The sequence below is a fragment of the Nothobranchius furzeri genome, chromosome 6 (assembly GCF_043380555.1).
Source record: "Nothobranchius furzeri strain GRZ-AD chromosome 6, NfurGRZ-RIMD1, whole genome shotgun sequence".
NCBI lineage: Eukaryota > Metazoa > Chordata > Actinopteri > Cyprinodontiformes > Nothobranchiidae > Nothobranchius > Nothobranchius furzeri.
Window position 1 is genome coordinate 34,291,458 of NC_091746.1, and position 21,616 is coordinate 34,313,073.

Consider the following 21,616-nt stretch of genomic DNA (forward strand, 5'->3'; position numbering starts at 1 on the left):
TTACACCACGCATGGTAAGATTATCTGATAAGATTATCGTTAGGTCCTTACAGCCACCTGGTGCTTCCATTAGATTGTTGTAAAGGGAGAAACGGGTCAAAAATAGACTTTCCACCGTGTCTGGTCTGCTCGTAAGCACATCGGGACCGCTCCGATCAATCACAATCGGGGCTGTGAAACATGTTGAATTGTCTTGGTCATGGAGGACAAACAAGCTTGCTGCCTGTCCAATGTGTCCAATGTTCAAGTGACAGAAGCACATATTATGCTCTTCTACACCATGTTTGGTTATCTCGTGAGATTTCCCATCTGACCGGGAAATGTTCCAGAGTAAGATCAGTAGCATTTGCCATGCTGCTGCTCACCACACTGTCAGGTTCAGAGCAGGAGGAGTAGGACCCAATGTGCAGAGCACCAGACGACATGAGGCAGGAGTAATTGAAAAAAGGTAGAATCCTTTATTTTGGGAGTTTATCCAAAAACGACGGACAGAAAGTCAAGCCAGGCATCCAGAAAACACGAACAAGTTCAGGAGTCATTAAACGAGCAGGAGTCTCGGGTTTTACACGGGGGAACAAAACGCGCTGACAACAACAATGGACCGACAAACACTGAGGGACAAGACAGGGTTTTTAAACACAGAGGAAGGTAATCGGGGGAACAGGTGTGAGGAGTGAGATTCTGGAGGGAAGGCAGGTGCATTCAGTAAACTAAATGGGGAAAAGAACGAAGCAGGAGGTAAGATGAACATTAACCTATAAAACACGGAGTAACTAAACCTAAAGACTAAGGGCAAATATAAACAACTAATAACTAGAGGGATGAGGAGGACTAATATAAAAATAGGAATTACCAGGGAGAGTCTAGAAGGAAACCTGAGGGAAGCCTAGAGAATCCTGGAGATGATAATGAGACACAAAAGGAGAACCTGGAGTGAGAACAGGAGGGGGCTGGGGACCAGAGGGACATGGCGCACACACTGTAGGACGAAAACTGGTACATCTGTGTTTTTTTTATCATCACGTGTGTGGTCTCCCATGCTATGAAAATTGATCGACAATTTAAAAATCTCGCTTTGTGATCCGGGCCTTAGATAAAAAGTTCTTCCAGCTCAGCCCTTCTGCAAAGTATAACTGACTTGTGTGTTTAACCCCACAGGAGGTGATGGAAATGACGAGCACCTTCAAGCAGCAGAAGTTTCAACTAGTGCAGAGCGGCTTCAACCCCTCCACCATCTCCGATCCACTCTACGTGCTGGACTATCGACAGAAGAGTTATGTTCCTCTAACGGAGCAGCTCTACCAGAGCATTGTCAGTGGAGAACACAAGCTCTAGAACCCAGTGTGAGCGAGCGAGCGAAAGAGAGAGATTACATCCTAAAACTGTGAACGAGATTCTGGACCTTCAGCAGAGATCCTGCTGTCCTCCTCAATACGGTTTGAGGAGAACTCTGTGACCTTTGATGTATTTTAAACAGACTTTAATTTTGTTGTTGTTCACACAACTCATTTAGGTGAATGAGCTCCTTGAAGCACAGCAGCATCACTTGGTGTCCATCCAGCTGATTAAAGTGATGAAACATAAGTCCACATCAACATTTCTTCAGTCATTGATGATAATTGTTCTGTTTGGGATTTGGAAATTAAATGTGCTGAACGTGTGTAGCCTTTCCAGACCTATCGTCCGCTCAATCAGAACTATTCCAGAGCTTTCAGGTTCTCAAACTGGTGTCATGTGACACTTTGAACTTCACTGATCTGATCATATGACTTCTGCTGATTACATCTAATTAGCTGCATCACATCAGAGCAAAAAGCTTTAGCCAGACTGAGGATGAACCCACAAGTCTGCTTTTTTTCTTCTAATCCTCTGGTTTCTACTCTCCGCCCAAAGCAGCAGGAAACGTGTTTGGTTGATTATGTTTGTGCTGCAACGACGCTGCTTGGTAATAAATCTGATTTCATTAAGGAGCCTGATCAGTCACTATTCCTATGAGGTAGGATCCTGTTTGTATTCTGCTGGATGATTGAACGTCCCCACACTAATCAGCCAAACATGTTTCCTTTCTTCTAATCCTGAGTTTATTTTGTAGACACGTTGAGACCAGACAGAAAGCAAGAGTCCAGTGAGTCCTTTAATCTGCTGCTTAAATGCGACAAGGAAGAGTTCACGTAAACGGGAGATTCTGATGATTAAAAGGTCTTTAATGGTTCAGTCCGCATTTTTCCAAACAGCTCAGTCGTCACTAACGCAGTAAAATCATTTCTTCACATGTTTTAAGCTTTTAAAGGGTAAAAATCCACCTGAATCTTCCAATCAGCTGATTCTATGATTGATTATTTTCATTTTCCACTTATTTATGTTGTAATGTGGTTTTCATCACGCTGTCTCAGGGTCAAACTAAAATCTTTAGAGGAAGGACTGGTACACTTGTTTTCATTAGTCTGCATTGATTAAAGTCACCCTCAGGTGCCTTCATGCCATGGTACAGGAATGATTTCCCCCAAAGCCCGGTCAGACTGAACATTTTTACGTGTTTGAGTTGCCACAGCAGACGATTGGCCAAAGCATTAAAACCATTTCCTGCACAGGTGAATGGAACCTGTTCAAAGGTGGGACTTAGTGAACTGTTTGTTGTGATGTGTTGGGGGGAGGAGTGTGGGCCAGTGTGAGGATATAAATCATTTAAGTGGGTCTACATAGGAGGACTCACTGCACCAGAGTGTCTGAGCAGAGAGGAGGACTGGGTTCTGTGGTGGATGCAGGGTTCTGAATTTATTGGACCTTTTGTATCTTTGTCCGAGATCACATGAGTATGTTCACTGCAGCAGGCTGGATGGAACCATCAGGCAGGATCTACCATCCATCTGTTGATCTTCTGTGTAGGTCTGACCCAAGAACTGCGTGGTAGTGCAGCGGGGGTTTGTTGTTCTGCCAGGGCTTGATCGTTTACAATCGCAAGCCAGGTAAAACCTGTTTTTCCACTTTTTTGCTGCCACCACTGTAAGATCTTCACTGTAGGGATGGTATTGGCCTGGTGATGAGCCGTGCCTTATTTTCTCCAAATATAAAGCTTTGCATTCACTCCAAAGAGTTCAATTTTTGTCTCATCAGACCATAGGATTTTGTTTCTTATGGTCTGAGAGCCCATAAGGTACCTTTTAGCAAACTCCAGGCAGGCTGTCATGTGCCTTTCACATAAGAGTGGCTTCCGCCTGGGCACTCTACCATACAGGCCTGATTGGTGGATTGCTAGAGATGGATGTCCTTCTGAAAGGTTCTCCTGTCTCCACAGAGCGATGCTGGAGCTCTGACAAAGTGACCATCGGGGTCTTGGTCACCTTCCTGACCAAGGCCCTTCTCCCCCGTTCACTCAGCTTAGAACGCCGGACTCAGAAACTCACTTCACCCAAAACAATCATCCCCCAAGTGGCAAAAACATCTATTCACCTGGCAAAGACATCTAGTCACCTAAAAAAACATCTATTCATTACACTGATTGGCATATTGACCTACCAGGTCAACATGTTGAGCGGGTTGTCCAGTAATCGGAAGGTTGCAGGTTCGATCCCGGCTCCGGACAGAGAACTCTGCTGTTGTGTCCTTGGGCAAGACACTTAACCCACCTTGCCTGCTGGTGGTGGTCGGAGGGTCCGGTGGCGCATGTGCTCGGCTGCCTCGCCTCTGTCAGTGCGCCCCAGGGCAGCTGTGGCTACACTGTAGCTCATCCCCACCAGTGTGTGAATGTGTGTGTGTGAATGGATGAATGATACACTGTAGCGTAAAGTGCTTTGGAGTCCTTACTTTGAGAGGCGCTATACAAGTGCGGGTCATTTATCATATTGAAACTCAGAAACTGTCCTCCCCCAACTGGCAAATGCAAATGTGGCAATGTGTAATGGTACGTTTCAGTTAATGAGCCATCAGCGCAACAAAAGATGAGCTCTGCAGGAGCTCAGGCTTGCAGGAGGAATACATTTTCCAGTAAATCCAGTGTTAAAGGGTTAGCCACAGTTTGAGGGTCAGTAGGTCAGTCCTGACTGATGGAGCCCATTCTTTGTGAATTGTCTAGTTTTTTTATTCCACTCACCTCCTGAGGATCATCACAAGTTCTCTATGGGATTAAATCACCCAACCACACCCCACCTGCTTACCCCCTATTGCATCTAGGCTCACAACATTCTGAAGGACTCCCCACCCTGCTACCCCCAGGAGGCGCCAAAGGTCCAGTCAAACTCAACAAACCATTTCAGGGCCGGAACCAGGCAGAACTCAACCCATCTCAGATCCTTCACCACCTGCAGGATTTCAAAATAAATGCATTAGTTGTTTTAATGATGACAAAAATATTCTATTGGCTTGTTGCAGTGCGGCTGTTGGACAGCAGGGGGCAATGACACCTTGTGAACAGATCTACACCGGGAGACCAGTCTGACCAGTAAAGACTGTAGGTCTGCCAGAACAATGCCTTTGGTCACATGGGCTGTTTTAAACAACAAAGGACACTGAACTGTTTACTTTCATCATCATCACCAGATAATTCAATATTTATTTTTGACAAAGATGCCTAAATAATGACCTTAGCGTGTGAGGGTGTGTAACTGTGTGTGTGTCTCCTTCTACCAGACAGACAGCAGGTCTGTAAACCCTGTTGGGGTGACTGAATCATCCAGCCTGTCTGTACCAAAAGATGTACAATGTGAAAAAAGAACAGATCTCCTTCTATAAAAGATTAGAGCTGAGATAAACAATCCTGAAACTGATGGTTTGATGTCAGATTTCTTGATTTGGGGTGAGAGATGTATTTGCGGGATTTGGAGCAAGCTTTTAGTTAAAAACGCTCAGATTCAGAGAGATGACATTTAACCCAATTTGCACGTTGCAGCTCATTCTAATATTACAGCAGATGTATCAGTTCTGCACAGCCATGATAATCCAGGGTCCATATTAGGAAGCAGAGTAGCTTCTCTGACTTCACCCTCCCAGATCCCCACTGCCATGGTCCACATTAACCAAAGATAGGAAAACCATAATTATCTCACGGTGATAAATACTGAAAGTAGTGTAGGACAAGAAGATCAAACAGATGTGGTTCATCTAAACGTAAGATCTCTCTAATGATTCATACAAATTTTGTCCACCAGAAACCTGATTGCAGAAGAAGAATCGTGTTAGTGTTAATGGATCAACTCCTAATGGTTTAAAATGTCATCTTCGTGCAACAGGCCACGGAGGAGGAGGATCTGTTATTTTTTGATCAGGTACTTTCCCAAACTCACTTTCTTCCCACCTCTTGATCTTGTTTTGACATTTGACTTAATCCTGTTTCGTCACAACCCCGTCTTGTCTGATTAAGGTTAGATTATTAAAACACTTCAGTCAGATCATGCTGGCTTCCTGGTTTAATTGAGACTTGCACATTTTAAAAGTGGCTTTAGGAAAATAAAACAAACAAAATGCAAAGTTAACACGTTGATTAACATGTCAGAAAGCCTCCTGCTCAGCTACAACTCAGTGTCATTCATAAATGGTTAGAAGAACAGCCTAAGGTTTCCGGACGGATGAAGAGTTAGTGGGTAAAACTTTGTTTATAGCTCCTCTTATGACAGAAATCAAAGATACAGAAAAGAAACAAAAACACAAGATACACCAAAAATCAGCTGATGAAAAATATGTTTTTCGGCTGACTTTGAAAGGAAACAGTCTCTGTTGAGCCACATATCCCTATAGCCCTCAGGAGGGATGATTTAATAAAATCCTTCATAATTAATAACCTCACTTAGAAAGTAAATTCCCACCATCCTCATCACTGTTGATCATTAACAAGTCAGACAGATTCAGTAGCAGCAGAAGAACCTGGTTTATGTTTCTGTCCTGTTCTGCTCAGAAGCACCTGGATCTGCAAGGACAAGTCTGCTGCAGCAGACAACAGGATTTAGAGTCTTATTTCCTGATATTTGGACATCTTCCCTCTGACTGGATAACAGCAACGCAACTCTACGACTGACTGTTTGCTCTGCGACGTTGATGTTTTATCTCCACAAATAACACAAGTCTGAAGGAGCTCTGCTGTGTGGTTGAGCTGCTAACGCTAACGGTTGGTTTCTGCTAGCAGAGACATTTAATTCTGTTTGCTAGACACATTGTGTTTTCTGACACAATGTAAGTATGCGTAAAGATTAATGGACCAAGCACAGAACCCTGAGGAACCCCATGACTAGCTGTTGGAAAGAGGAAGACTCATTATTAACATTAACAAACTATAATCTATAAGATAAAGACTTTAACCAATTAAGTGTTTTCTCTGAATCCCAGTAAAATGTTTAAACCTCTGTAATGGAATGGTGTTGTCAACTGAATCAAACCAGTCCACTGTCTGAAGTCATGAGTACATCAAGGTGTTGAACACTGACATTTTTTTTAAATATTTATTTCTGACAATCATCAGTCTCTCTGAGTTTTTTATGCAGGCTGAACATGAAAATAGTCTCCTACTCCTATCTCCTCTGTTAGCTTCTGATAAAAATTAGACGGTGACACGTTAGGATTAGAAATGTCTAACCGCTCTACATCAATTCAAGAGGTCACTTGGACACACCAATCTTGACTCACGATGAGGAAGGCTGTTGTTGGGTTATGGGCCATTCCCATCTGTACCGGGTCGGCCCGGGCCGGGTAGCCCCTGTCGGCCCCTGTCAGCCCCAGCCTGGCCCGGTTGATTCCACACATCCTTGCCTTAAGCCCATGTGGGCTGATTCTACCCACCAATAAGAGGCTTGCTCTAATGGAAGGTGTGAATTTGCTGTCAGCAGTGGGTGTGTTGGCCCTGGTCGGCCTGAAGCAGACCCCCTCGAGAAGAGGGCTGAGAATGAGCTTTGGTTGGCCCGGGAAAATACCAGGCCACCCAGATATGAAAACAACCTACGCTACCTGGCCCGGGTCGACCCGGTACAGATGGGAATGGCCCATAAACAACCTACGCTACCCGGCCCGGGCCGACCCGGTACAGATGGGAATGGCCCATAACCCAACAACAGCCTTCCTCATCGTGAGTCAAGATTGGTGTGTCCAAGTGACCTCTTGAATTGATGTAGAGCGGTCAGACATTTCTAATCCTAACGTGTCACCGTCTAATTTTCATCAGAAGCTAACAGAGGAGATAGGAGTAGGAGACTATTTTCATGTTCAGCCTGCATAAAAAACTCAGAGAGACTGATGATTGTCAGAAATAAATATTTTAAAAAAATGTCAGTGTTCAACACCTTGATGTACTCATGACTTCAGACAGTGGACTGGTTTGATCCAGTTGACAACACCATTCCATTACAGAGGTTTAAACATTTTACTGGGATTCAGAGAAAACACTTAATTGGTTAAAGTCTTTATCTTATAGATTATAGTTTGTTAATGTTAATAATGAGTCTTCCTCTTTCCAACAGCTAGTCATGGGGTTCCTCAGGGTTCTGTGCTTGGTCCATTATTCTTTATGCATACTTCCATTGTGTCAGCTTAATAGACATCTCAGGATAAACACCAATAGTTATGCTGATGATACACACTTCAATTTATATATGAAGTCTGAAGAATCCAATCAGCTTTTGAGACTATAAACATGTCTTTGAGACATAAAGACCTGGATGATTCCTTTGGTCATCAGTACTAATGTAATAAACCTTGGTGTCATTCTGGAACATTATTCTGTTTCCAATGCTGCTGCCAGAGTTTTGATGGGTATAGGGAAGATATAGTCCTCTGATTTCAGCATCACTTCATGGGCTCCCTGCAGATCCAGAACTGAATTAGTTTACCTCCAAATTTTTAAGAGAGCCTTTGAAGCTCTCGAGAATCCAGCTTAAAAATATGATCTTCTTGTTCCTGGTGTCTCCATCTGAGCTCCTGTCTCAGAGACTGCAGGTATACAGAAAACAGAGTTCTCTGGTTCCCCTCTGGTGGAACCAGCTTGTAGTTTCCATCCATGAAGCAGACAGCCTATAAGCTTCAGACTTTCCTTTGTGATAAATCGTATAGTTAGTGTCAGCTTTGGTTACCCTGCCTCATCCCTTTAGTTATGCTGCTAGACCATTGGCAGACAGAGTGATTATATTTGCCCCCTCTGTGGGCTTTACTCTGCACATTTGTGTTGCTTTCATTAATTTTGTTTCCTCTGTTTTCTAAATAATGCCTGCTCCAACCCTTGTCCCTTTGTCTCTGTCTCTTTCCTGTCCTCTCAGACCCCAGAGGGAGGCCATTCTCAGACTGGTTCGACTGGAGGTCTATGCTTGTTTTCTACACCTATTGCTGGATCACTGTGAAACTGTTCCTGCTACGAAACCAACAGTCAGGTCTTTAAACTTGAGTTTAAACTGTCTATTCTGACCTTGCTTTGGTGAGAAGCTTCAGGTTGCTCCTTGACTTCTGTGAGAGTTGAAATAAATTAGAACCTCATGTTACTCTAGAGAGGGGATGAGGTTCTTGTTTTCCAGCTCATGGCCCTGACATCTGCCCCAGGATGGTGTGATTACAGTTTTTTTACAGACGTTAGGACCCATTTCTCAATACTAATGTCACTTTTGCCAGACACTTCACACAGTTCTCCTAACTGAGTTTCAGCTTGGCAAAACAGTTAATTTCACATTCAAAATGCACTACAACCACCAAAACACTTCATTCGGGTCTCACGTAAACACATTCCTCCAGAACACTAGCAAAGGTTGACAGCCGACAAACACACTGTCACCCACAAAACAAAGACCTAAAAAACACTAACAACGTGTAGCATTACATTTTCTTGTGTAAAACAAGGACACATCTCTGTTCGTACTTCCAATAGATGTTACTGGGTTGAATCAGACATGATGCAGAATTAGACAATATTTCATGTTGTTCATTTATTTTTAATGGTATTTGTTTTTGCACTAAGTACTTCCAAAACACAAGACTTTGTAAACACAACATCCACTGATCCAGATTCAATATGCTAATCTACTCAGTCTTCTCCATTTGGCCACAGGTTCTCATCCACATCACATCTTATGTCATCTAGGGCCATACACCTAGGAAAGAATCTTCTGGCATGCCTGATCCACCCCTGGCAATCTACTGCTGATGTGTCCAGGCATCCAGCATACATCGCATCCAGAAGGGACATTTGATCATGTGGATGATGGTCGTACACCTTCCACCGCCATGAGGCAAATAATTCCTCTATGGGGTTGAGGAATGGAGAGTAAGGTGGGAGGAAACGTGACTCCATTCTGGGATGGGCCACAAACCACTCTGTGACTGCATGGGAGTGGTGAAATGCCACATAGTCCCATACAATTATAATGACATTGAAAGTGTAACACCTGTGCAGCTGTTCATCTACAATTAGAGTCAGCTGTGGCTGGTTAAACTGCATTAATGTTTCAATAACATGTTGCTGTTGGATTTTGCTGTCATATTCAGTTTTGCAGTACGTTATTGTTTTGAACATAAGTTTTACAGTTTTGTGAACAGTATGTAAGCAAGTGCTGTTAGTACAATGAGTTTTGGCAGTTGTGTCTGAGTGAGAAGGGACTTCATGACATTTGAGAGATGTAGTCACTTAATGCAATTTGTGCCAAAGCAATGATAATTGATCCTCAGTTTGGCCCACATAGGCTTCTGTTGTGCACACTGTATGTAGAGTTTTGCAAATGTGACCTAGGTATTGAGAAATGGGTCCTAACGTCTGTAAAAAAAAACTGTAAACTGGGTACAAACAGCAGAACGTGTTATGTACTGAAAGTAAAATAAAGTATTTAAACAGATGAGAAATGTTTATATTGATTCAGAGTTTGGCTGCTGATTTAACACTGTGTCCCAGTTAGTAGGATAAATGCTGTTTTTTTGTGAGTGCATGAGCTTGCATGTGCTTCTGTATGTGTGTATGCGAGTGTGTGTGCATGTGTGTGTGTGTGCTTGTGTGTGTGTCTGTGTGGGTATACACGTGTTTGTGTCTGTGTGTGTGTGTGTGTGGTTTTCTCTCCACCACGGTTGTAACAGCAGGATGACCCAGTGACCTTGAGCTGATTTGAGGTCGGTGATCCAGTTTGTCAATGAGGCATCGAACGGTAACAGCTGAGAGTCTTTCTGTTCCACGTTAGCTAACTGTGATAAAGCTTCTGTGTGTTTTACGCCACAGCCTAAAAATAATATTTGTTATAGAACAGTTACATTAACATCAGGCAGTTTAAAAGAAAAGACAACATGAGTGAGGAGATAAAAGCATGATAAGAATTAAAAGCACCTAGTAGAAAGAGACCAGCCGTAGGTTCTCTCTTCAGGCTGTTCTGCATTTATTTGCTGTGTGATTTTGACTTTTCAGGCAGAGATTGGGACAGAACTGTTTTACATAAATAGACTTGTAGATCTGAAGTTTGGACTCCTGACTGAATGAATGAATGAATCGTTTCCCTACTCTGATCAGTAATCTCAGCTGAAATGGTAACAGTGATCAGGAACAGTTCATCTTCACTTCAGTCTGAAGCAGACCAGCAAGTCCCTGAAGTGTCCAGCCTGGTGCTAGTGGTGGTGGTGGTTGGGGGGGGGGGGGGGGGGGGGGGGGAATGTGAGCCATCTCCCTGTAGGTCTGGCTACGTGCTAATAGCCTTACACAGTTCTGAAAGGATGGGCGACACCTGAGTCCCATGGTTCTGTCCTGAAACCCCAAACCACTGGATCCTCTGTTGTTTTAGAGTTCTTTTATTAACATCATAATAAAACTCCTGTTTATTCACATCTGAAACTAAGATCAAGGCTCGAAACACGGTGTGAAAATTTAAATCCATGTTTTCATTCTCTTTTCATGTATTTTTAGACTTAGCTCATACTTTGACTTGTACAGGTTCTGAGGAGCATCTTAGTGCCCTCAGACATGTTTTCACATGGATGGTGTAGTGGGTGCATGGCTCCTGCACACTCAGTATGCATTCCAAACATTTCCACCTGCATGAAGGTTATGACGGTAACACACTTGTTTAGGGTTTGAAAATGTGACAGCCTACGAGGAGTCAGACAACCAGCTCCACGTTGGTCGGATGAATTAATACTTTATGTGGTTTCAGAGAATGAACAATAACGTCTCATAGCTGCTGAATAATGAATCTGATTCACCACGCTGATGTGTACAGACAACACCACTGACGATCCTTATTAGCACACCAAACTGTGGGTAAACTGTAGCGAGTTTTCGTCTGAAACAGGACATTTGGTCAGACATGTTAATCTAACCAAAGTTTTACCTCCTATCTTCAGTTTTATGGACTGGTTTGGTCATTCTAAACCCAATAGGGACAGAGTCTGTGTGAGTGACCAACACCAGACTGAAGGCGTGTGTGTTTTGCTAGAACCAGGTTCAGAATAGACCACCTGTGTAGAAATATACCCAGAACGTTAGCTTGGTAGACAGGTAGGGCTTTAGAAACTATGTAGAACCTCTGAGGTGGTAGAGGATCACTCAACACTTCTGACTGGTTGAAGGTCCCAGCTTTCCCAGCAACTATCCATTAGGAATGTGCAGAATGAAGAATCAATCAATCAATCAATCAATCAATCAATCAATACTTTATTAATCCCAGAGGAAAATTAGAGTTTCAGTACACACAATTCAGAGGTCAGACATACATGGGCAAGACACATGACAAGAATGTGTGGTCATTCGCAACCCGAGTCGCGCTACCTTAATAGAGATAAGAGGGTTACATGAAGATTGGATCAGGCGGAGGGAAAAAAGGCACTTCACAGTTACCCTCCCACCAGGAGGGCAGCTTTGCTCTGCGAAAAACACCTCAACAAATATGCAACAGACTTCAGACAACACAACATAACATGAGACTCCAGTAGGAAGGCGGGTCGGTGGGGGGGGGGGGGGGGGGGTCTGGGATCCTGTTTCCCCCAGCGAGAGCAGCCATCTATGGCGCTCAGCTACTGTACAGTCACAGGTGGGAGGGAGATCTTGGGAGAAGTGAAGAGCACATTGACTCCAGCAGATTGATGGCCTCGCCAGGCTGAAGCCCACCAATCCAAAGGCGCGGGAGGGTGGGTGGGGGGTTGGGGGGCTAGGTCCAGTTTTCACAGCATCTGTCTGCATTCCTTCGTGGGGGTTTTAGTTGCTTGCCGCTCAAAGCTACCAGGGCGTCAGATTCAGATAACAAGAATTTGTTTGGTTCAGGCTGAGATAATTTTCCTCTCTGCCTGCAGTCTTTAAACTGATCACTCCAGTCCTTCAGTGAAGCCAATTTTGGGTTTTAAGCTTGTCCGTACCGTCCGGTGACTCTCTCCAAGATGACATCCATTTTGCGCACTAATACCGGTATCGCAGCTAGAACATTGACCAGCTTATGATTCACCTCGAGTAACGTCCCAGTCTGTGAGGTCTCCACATGGACGGTGCTTTCCGTGGGTGCGGGTCGCCCTGCAATCGCTCCCATCTTCGCAAATTTCCAGAAAACCAGATATCCTCCCCCTCCAATCAGGAGAAATCCAGTGATCATCAGGCCGAATGTCCACACGTCTTCAATGTCCTCAATGGACAGCTGGCTGAGGCATATGATCTTCCACTCCTTCCAGGAATCCAGCATATGTCCCACCGGGTGTGTCCCCTGTGGACACGTGGGAGCCCCCTGCTCCGTTCTCATTGTTGAAAAATTCTTATCAATCGCATTGAATGACCAATTCATCAAATCCATGGTTAGTAAAAATAGAGTTTTTCAGAAGAAATGCAGAGAAGCGTTCTGTGGGCAGACAGGACAGAGAGCCTTGGGAAAGAAAGATAAGGGAGCGAAAGAGAGAAGCGTCTGTATTCCGTGAGTGCCTTGAAGAAGCAGAATTGAGATGACGACCTACTGACAAATACTCAGCTGCAGAGGAGACACTGATAGTGACTTCAATTACCTAGTTTAGCTCCTAGAGTCAGCAGAGACAGACCAGAGAAGGCAAGGAGGCTCTGCCCCCTTCTGATGGTGAAAGATGAAGGCATCAGATTCTATACAGGGTAGCCAGCAATGTGGAGATTTTGAAATCACAGATCAGAATGTGGGGCTGACTGTCCTGCCTGCTCACCTGCACCAGTCAGGTGTTTTAAACCCTTAAATAACTCCAGTTAAACATGTCAGAAATTAGAATCAGAAGGGTTTATTGCCAAATGTGTGAACGGGTTCACAACATTGGGAAATTGCTGCGGTACATCGTGCAAGAATAAGAAATAAGCACAATAAAATATCTTATTGAGCAACTAAAGTTAGAGAAATGACTAATATGTACACGACAGTGTAGGTACTGATCAGGAACATGTGCAGCTGCAGCAGCAAGGTGAACCTGAAGAGGATATGAGGTGTGCTTTGATGTTTCATTAAGAAAAATATGCCATTGGTTTCACAAGAAGGGGGTGGGGCTTTAAACAACAGGAAGGGAGGCAGCTTTAACTCATGTTTTTTATGCAATGTCTAATTTCAACAATTCAACAATTAAAATGAAACAACCCAAAGCTAAAAGATCTGTTAATGATTCAGGTGGAAAAAAGAACCAAAGAGGTCTTTCAAGTAAAACATGGAACTTCAACACCAGGAGAACGAGCAGAGCTCTCCTGAGGTTCTGAGGATTTCTGCAAAAAGGGGCTGTCTAAGACAGAAAAACAATATTTGGTCTCGTAGTGGTGTGTGGGTTCTTTCTCCATCCTGAAACCAGAGCTCTGGGCAGCTTTGTTTGACAGCATGGCAGAACCAGCTGAGGATCTGGAGCAGAAGACTCCTGACTCCAGCAGCTCAAAAGATCCTTGGCGTCTGATCCTCATCACCACATCCCATAATAATCTAATTACCTTCAGTCTGTATTTCAGGGTCCAGAGGACTAAAACACAGAAGTCAGAGTTGATTTTATCTCTGCCCAACCTCAGAAAGTACCTCTGAACTCTGTTCTTTAAAAACTGTTGTCTCTTTCAGTTCTGCTGCAGATTTATTTATTTTAATAACAACTAAGTTTCAGGTGCAGAAGAAGCCGACTCTAACGTCTGGTTGCAGAACAAACATCATCTTTAGCGTTGCTCTACCTTCTCTCCCCGTACGTCCTGCAGACAGTCCAACGTCTGCTGGAGGGAGCAGCCCGAGCTCTGATGTCAGTAGCAGCTAGGCTGAAATTGTCCTCAGTGAATCTCACCGTGCCCTCATAAGTGAAAGGCCACAGATATGATCAAAACAAACATGGTGCTGATGGCCCACAAATGGCCCCACACTTACATGAAAGCTAACGCTCGGCTGGAGAATCGTGGCAACATTTCTTCATCCAGATGCAGAAATGACGAGAGGACACTCAAACTTCTGATTTGTCATCTTCTCATCTCACTTCTACAGAACACATCAGCACAGACGGTCAGATTAAAGGACTCCGACCTAGAACGAGCTTGAATGTTGAGGATCATTGAGTCTTTCTGACAGGTCTGATCACTCTACGGGGGTCCATCTCCAGTCTCAACAGAGAGACCAAGCAGGACATGTCTCAAATGGTGAATCAAAAGCTTTGATTCCAGTCTCATCTCTCTCTCTCTCCACCCTTACAGATCAGTATCAGTGAGGATGAGAAGAAGCCCCCATCCATCCATCCATCCATCCATCCATCCATCCATCCATCCACCCATCTACTGTTCCACTCTATGCTCACTTGTGCCACTCCTAAACAAGACCCTGATGTATTTGAAAACCTCTGGCTGAGGCAGAAGCTCATTTACAACCTGGGGTTGGTGATCCAACCTTTTCTGATGGAGAACCATGCTCTCAGACTTGGAGGTGCTGATCATTATCTCAGTTACTTCACCATTTCAGAGCCTGCTGGAGGTCCTGGCTCCAAGAGGACATCCTCTTCAAACAGCAGTGATGCCATCTGAAGCTCCTAAAACTAGACACCTTCCACCTCTTGGCTATGTTGTAAACAGAAGCTGTGACACATGGCAGCCCTGGTGGAGGATAACATGTCTCAGATCGAGTCTGAGACATGAAAGACTGCAGTACAGAAGGGATGTTTCTGTGGGAAATCCACGCAAAGACACAGGTAGTCAAATTAATTTATTTTTAGTGTTCTAATGTTTTATTTATGCCACCCAGCTCCTGGTGCAATCTACTGTCATCTCCCGCCTCGACTACTGTAATGCTCTTCTAACTGGTCTTCCAGGCTGTACTGTGAAACCTTTTCAAATGGTCCAGAACGCAGCGGCGCGTCTGGTCTTCAATCAGCCTAAAAGAGCACACGTCACCCCTCTGTTCATTGAGCTCCACTGGCTACCGCTAGCAGCACGCATCAAATTCAAATTGCTAACACTAGCATACAAAGTCCGAGACGGTACGGCTCCCATCTACCTGAATCCTCTTGCAAAGGCTTACGTCTCGGCCCGGCCGCTCCGGTCATCACAGGATCGTCGGCTAGCAGTGCCTACACCACGCTCAGGACAATCCAGACTCTTCTCATGCATCGTTCCACAAATGTGGAATGACCTTCCTAACACTACCAGAACTGCGGCTTCCTTTTCTATTTTCAAGAAACTCCTGAAGACCCTGCTCTTCAGAGAGCATCTTCTTAACTAGCACCTTGTCTGCACCCGTCCCCCCTCTCTACTGTCCACTCCTTGTTCCCTCCTCTCCATGACTGATGTCAATTTGTTGTTGTTACTATTGTTGTTAGCCTCAAGGGCAAAATGCCGATTATCACTTGTAAGTCGCTTTGGACAAAAGCGTCTGCTAAATACATAAACATAAACATAAACATATTTCCTCTGGGTTTCTTCTGTGAGGTCGAAGTGTTTGGATCACATCGCTCCCTCCCGCTCACGAGCTGTTGATTCTGACTGTGTGGCTCCAGTCTGACAGGGAGAAAACCAGTGAACAAGCTGTGGCCTGAAAGTCCCAGGAGCAGCTTTTCCTAAAAGCTGCCTCTTACCTGAGCCCCAGAGGAGTTTGGAGCATTACCCCACCCACCCCCACCACAAAGAAGCACCAGAAACAAAAACAAATGAGTCTTTGTGAAACATCTGGTGCTGTGAGGTTAATCTCAACCACCTACAGACTAACTCTTTATATCGTGTTTATATCCGACTGAAACGTCTGTAAACAACAACAGACTGAATGTTTAGGAGCAAATGAAGCCAAAGGTCAGTTTGAAACCCACAAACTACAGAATTAGCTCATATTCTCTCACACACACACACTTTATGTTTTATCCAGCTTCAGTTCCCCTCCAATACGCGTGTGTGTGTGTGTGTGTGTGTGTGTGTGTGTGTGTGTGTGTGTGTGTGTGTGTGTGTGTGTGTGTGTGTGTGTGTGTGTGTGTGTGTGTGCTGCTGTTTGCGTCTCTGAGTCATTTACCTATCCAGGTGTAATTCAGTCAGACCCTCCTCCATGACCTCGAGCAATAAAAGAGAGAGAGAGAGAGAGAGAGAGAGAGAGAGAGAGAGAGAGAGAGAGAGAGAGAGAGAGAGAGAGAGAGAGAACACTACTCAATAAACACACCCATAAATATTTTTTACAGTAACAGGTTTGTTGGAGGAAACATGTGAATGAACATCTGAGGAGCCTGCTATGATGTAACACTTCCTGTTTACATCCCTTGCTAGTATGTAAACAGGAAGTTCAGTTAGCCTTTAACATGCTCTGACGCAGTCTGTACTGTTAGGGTTAGTTGAGGAGCGAATCTGAGCCATAACAGCTTCACTTGCAAACTTGATCTGTCCTTGTGTTAAAGCAGCCATTAAATGTTCTTTACATCACAATAAAATAGATGTTTTAGATGTTAATTCAATAGTTACTGAGAGTTTCATCAAAAACTGTTCAGTGGTTCAGCAGTCATGTGGCGGAATCTACGGCTGTCTTTCAAACTGTCTCTGCACGCTATTGGACCAATCAGAGCAACGGTGTGCGTGCTGGGGTGTAGCAGCTTCACATCTGTAAAGCTAAAGAGTCAATCAGATGCCTCAGAGGCGGCAGGTAGAGGATGACTCTTTCTAGGTGTGGGTGGAGCTGCCATGACAGTTGTGCACATGAATCATGTGTTTTAGTCACTGGAGCTCTACATGAGATAAAAACCTGATTAGCAGAACTGTTCGTGATAAGCCTGGGCTGAACACCTGCTGCTGGGGGAAGTTACCTGGATGATGCAGCCTAATTAGGGAGGGATGGGGGTGCTGCACCACAGAGAGGAAACTGAAGCGTCTTCACAGTGTGATTATCAGCATGACGCTCTGCTGCAGCGGAGGCACTCAGCCAGGATCAGGCAGGAAACCTACACCTGATGCAGGAAGTCACAGAGCAGCAGGACTATTTCTGTGCTCTTCTCTTTGCCCTTGGTGCAATCTGAGAAATGAAAAATGTTGTCTCTGCGGTTCTATTTCCCATTATTCTCCTTGTTTTTTTCTCTCCTGATGTCTGATAGCTGAACTCATCCTGACTGAGCCATCTGGAACAAACCACTGGTCACCGTTTCCTCCAACCAGGATCCAGTATGGCTCCAGACCCTGGATGACCTGGAAATCTCCAACAACTGTACATTTCCTCACACAACAGATGTTTAGAGCTAAGATCAGAAATCAACTCATAACAAGGTAGGTGAGATCAATCTAAACTTATATAAATAAAATCTTATGTACTGTATCATCAGATCAGTTTTTAATATGTTGAACAGTTCTTAACCTAATTTTAGTTGTTTCTGCAATCTCCTTAGATGTTTTCTCTGCTTGATGTATGCCAATGACCTGACCCATCTCAACCAGACTAACATCTTTTCCACCAGATGTGTCTTTCCACATGGTTGTTTAAGAAATGAGAAGCAACTAAGGCCTAGTCCACACGTAGCCGGGTTTTTTTAAACGAATAACTTGCATCCACACCACCTCGTTTTAAATAAAAACTGTCCACACGTACCTGGATAAATATGTTGTTAAGGACATGCCAGACCTGTAGGCGGCAGTACTTCCCCCGTTCTTAACCTCGTCCTTCGTCTGTGGTCTTCCGCAAGGAGCAGTAATTCCGCTTGCAAAAACAAACAAGCAAAAAGCGCTTGGACAATTGATAAAGCGAGCGCAGCTCTGAGGGCATCCATGCTGTCGGCTACTGTAAACACAGGTCGCACACGTGATGTCAGCATTTTTTTGTCGCGGAAAGTGACGTTGCGGACCTTAAAACTCCGGTTTTGTCTGTCCACACGCAGACACCCAAAACGGAGAAAACGCAGATCTTCACTTTGGCCGGAGATTTTAAAAAGATCCATTTTCGTGTGAAAAAACTCAGTTTTCGTGTGGATGACAGGCCAAAACGTAGAAAAATATCTACATTTTGGCAGATCCCCGGCTACGTGTGGACAGGGCCTAATTGCACCAATTGCAGTAATTATCCAATTGGAGGCTCATACCTATTTGCTTAGTTAAAAGTATGGCGGAGGATGTTTCAGAATTTCAGGAAAGAACCGCCCTCTCAACGTTAAGAAATAAACGTGCATGAGAGAGAACGCCCAGTTATCCTCGCGCACGATCTGTTTACAAGTAGCTGCCGACCTTGCAGCCTTTCTTCTAGCAGTAATCTGAAATTGGTTCCTCCAAATAGCACGCCGAACTTTAGCTTACCTGTCGAGCAGCAAGACGGCGACACAGGCATCTGTGGGGAGCCCAACCTTGGTTTTGTGCATGCGGAGGAAGTGAAAACTACCTAGTAAACAACAATAGCCTCGCATGAAAGGTTGTCGGTTCAATCCCGGCTCCCAGCAGAGAGTGCTGCAGCTGTGTCCTTGGTCAAGACACTTGGCCCTTGTTAGGTAAAAGTTGATAATCAAACAGAGCTTTTCACCTTGATTTACATTTTAAACTATTGTAGAAATGCTTCCTGCCTGAATGCAAATTGTTCAGCCAAACCAAGGCTAGACTTGGTGACTCTTTGGTCTGTCTGTAGCATCCTGCTGTGAAGACCCCTTTGAAGAATTCCTGTTATCTTCTGTGTAGGTGTGGTTATCTCTGACTTGGTCCTAATAAAAGCGCTCCGCAGCTTTGCTTCTGTGTGAGAACAAACCGCCTCTGACCCTGGTGTGTAATGGTTTTCACCCTTTGCAAAGTTCGTTTATTGATTGTTGTTTGATGGTTACAGTTTCCAAAAATCTAATCCCTCTGTGTATGCTCTGACTTTTTTGAGGTAATTTGGAAGTAATATAGAAATTACCCAACAGCCCTCATTGCCTGCTGGTGTTGGTCAGAGAGACCAGTGGCGCTAGTGCTCGGCAGCCTCCCTTCCGTCAGTGTAAACAAGGGCAGCCGTGGCTACATTGTAGCTCATCATCACCAGTGTGTGAATGGGTGAATGACTGATTGTGTTGTGAAGTGCCTTGGGGGGTTGTATAACCCTACAAATACAACCATTTACCAGTCCATTGTAGCTTATTGCCATCACTGTGAATGTATGAATGGTTCACTTTACGCTTTGGAGTCCTCTGAAAGGTGCTAGTGTGGGTCATTGATCATTAATCATTTATTTGAGTAGGAAATGCAGTTGAAAGTAGAGAAAATAACGCTCACGTTTTGTGGGGAGGTGTATCAGATGTGTGTGTTACAGCCTTCAGGACACTGAGGAGGTAAACTGATCCGGTGAGGAAACTGAGGACTATTTATGCTGGGAGAGTTAATTATTGGATGTCAGACAGCTGGGGTAACTGACAGGTGCAGGGCAGCAGTGAGTCATGGATTCAAGGAAACAAGTCAAATGAAAAACAGCAAAATACAGAGAAAAAGCTCAAATTCTTATTGGCCCGTTTCCACCATCTGAACTTCCGGGTAATTTTAATTAAACTCTGCAGCACTTCCCTCCATTTCACCAGGCCAGCTGAAAGGATGACTTTCCTGGCCATTTCATGTTCCGAATAACCAGCATTTGTAAAATATGAACTTTGGAAGAGTGTGTTTTTGAATAAACAGAGTGGAATGAAGAGTGGAAAATGAAATAAAAAAGGATTTATAAACTCCCAACACCAAAAAATATGGTGGAAATCCTCCCCAAGGTCCTAATTTACCCTGTTTTCTTGTCTCACAGGGTGTCGTAAAAAGTGACGCCACTTTATATCATAGAGCTGCTCTCCCAGTCTGCTGAATGGATTAGATTACAGTGCACATTAGCAGAGTAAAACCTTTGATGTTACTAATGTTCACGAATGCTTCTTGGCTATGATCAGTGACATTACTCATTGTCAGAGCAGTCATGATAATCTCATGTCTTAGCAAAGTCCTGAAAGGGACGATTACAGTGGCTGAGAGGACCCAGACGTTGTATCTCCTGGTCACTTTTCCCACTCCCAGAAATTTGCAAGAACTCCTGGTGGAAACACGGCTTATGACGGACCAGAGTGATACAAGACTTTTGAAGGACTCGACTAAATGTCTTCTGGCTGCTGTTTACCCCACATGAATCACACGTTGCATCAAATGAGTCCTCTGAGGAAAATTCCAAAATGAGTTGTCTCTCTGTTGATGTGGAAAGGCGTAGGGGCCTCAAACTGATAGTAACGGATCTTTGTTGTTACAGCTGCTCTGTGTAAATAGAAAACATGTCAATGTGATTCCTGAAGAAGCCACTCTTTAGCATACTGTTGGCTTTAAACAGCACTGAGCTATTTAACAAACACAGCCGACCAAAACCCACACAATAGGTGCTACATGAAGAAGAAGAAGAAGAAAATATCATTTTCTATAGCGCCTCTCTAGATAAAAATCACGAGGCGCTTCACAAAAACAAAAACAAAAAATATAAAAATTGTAAAAATAGAAAAAAAGCATTTTGAAAATGTTTAAAATATATTTAAAATGAGCAAGAATAAGCAATTGCGATTTAAAAGAAAAAATGTTAAGAAAGAGAGAGAGTGAATAGGAAAGAGGGAAATCAGTGGATCCTGAGGAAGGTGGGATAGGTGGGGAGAGCAGAATAAAGAGAGAGTTGTTGAAGAAGGTCATACAAAAGCCAGCTTGAACAAGTGAGCCTTCAGCTGCTTTTTGAAGGAGACCACTGAGTCCACTCATCTCAGGCTCAGGGGGAGAGAGAGATCCAGAGTCTGGGGGCCACAGCAGCAAATGATCTGTCTCCTTTGGTCTTTAGCCTGGTGCTGCACAACCAATAGGCTTTGATCACTGGACCTCAGGGACCTGCTGGGGGTGTAGGGACTGAGAAGATCACCAATGTAAGATGGTGCTTGTCCATGTAAGGCCCTATAGACCAGAACCAGGATCTTGAAATGAACCCTGAAGTTGACTGGCAGCCAGTGAAGCTGGAGGAGAAGCGGGGTGATGTGGGTGTGTTTGGAGGACTTGGTCAGAAGCCGAGCACAGGCATTCTGAACCACCTGTAGACGGTTCAGGGAGGTTCTGCTCAGACACATGAAAAGAGAGTTACAGTAGTCTAAGCGTGAGGAGATGAAGGTGTGGATAACTGTCTCAAGTTCAGAGCGAGACAGAATGGGACTGCAGGTGTGTGTTACCCTGGTGATTTATCACATCACTCTGTGAAAATCACCACAGACAGGATCCCAAGTTTATAACCACTAAATGAAAAGTAAATAACCACAGAATTACATGTAAACTACCACAGGA

General features: G+C 44.2%; 1 protein-coding gene across 1 annotated transcript in view; it reads left to right on the forward strand.

The window, feature by feature from the left end:
- slc27a6 (solute carrier family 27 member 6) overlaps positions 1–1,675 on the forward strand; it is a 28,907-nt gene extending 27,232 nt beyond the window's left edge. The window contains exon 10 of the mRNA XM_015966885.3: positions 1,159–1,675. Within this exon, the coding sequence (XP_015822371.1) occupies positions 1,159–1,335 (177 nt within the window). The 3' untranslated portion in view covers positions 1,336–1,675. The remainder of the gene's footprint in view (positions 1–1,158) is intronic.
- Positions 1,676–21,616: the final 19,941 nt, after the last annotated feature.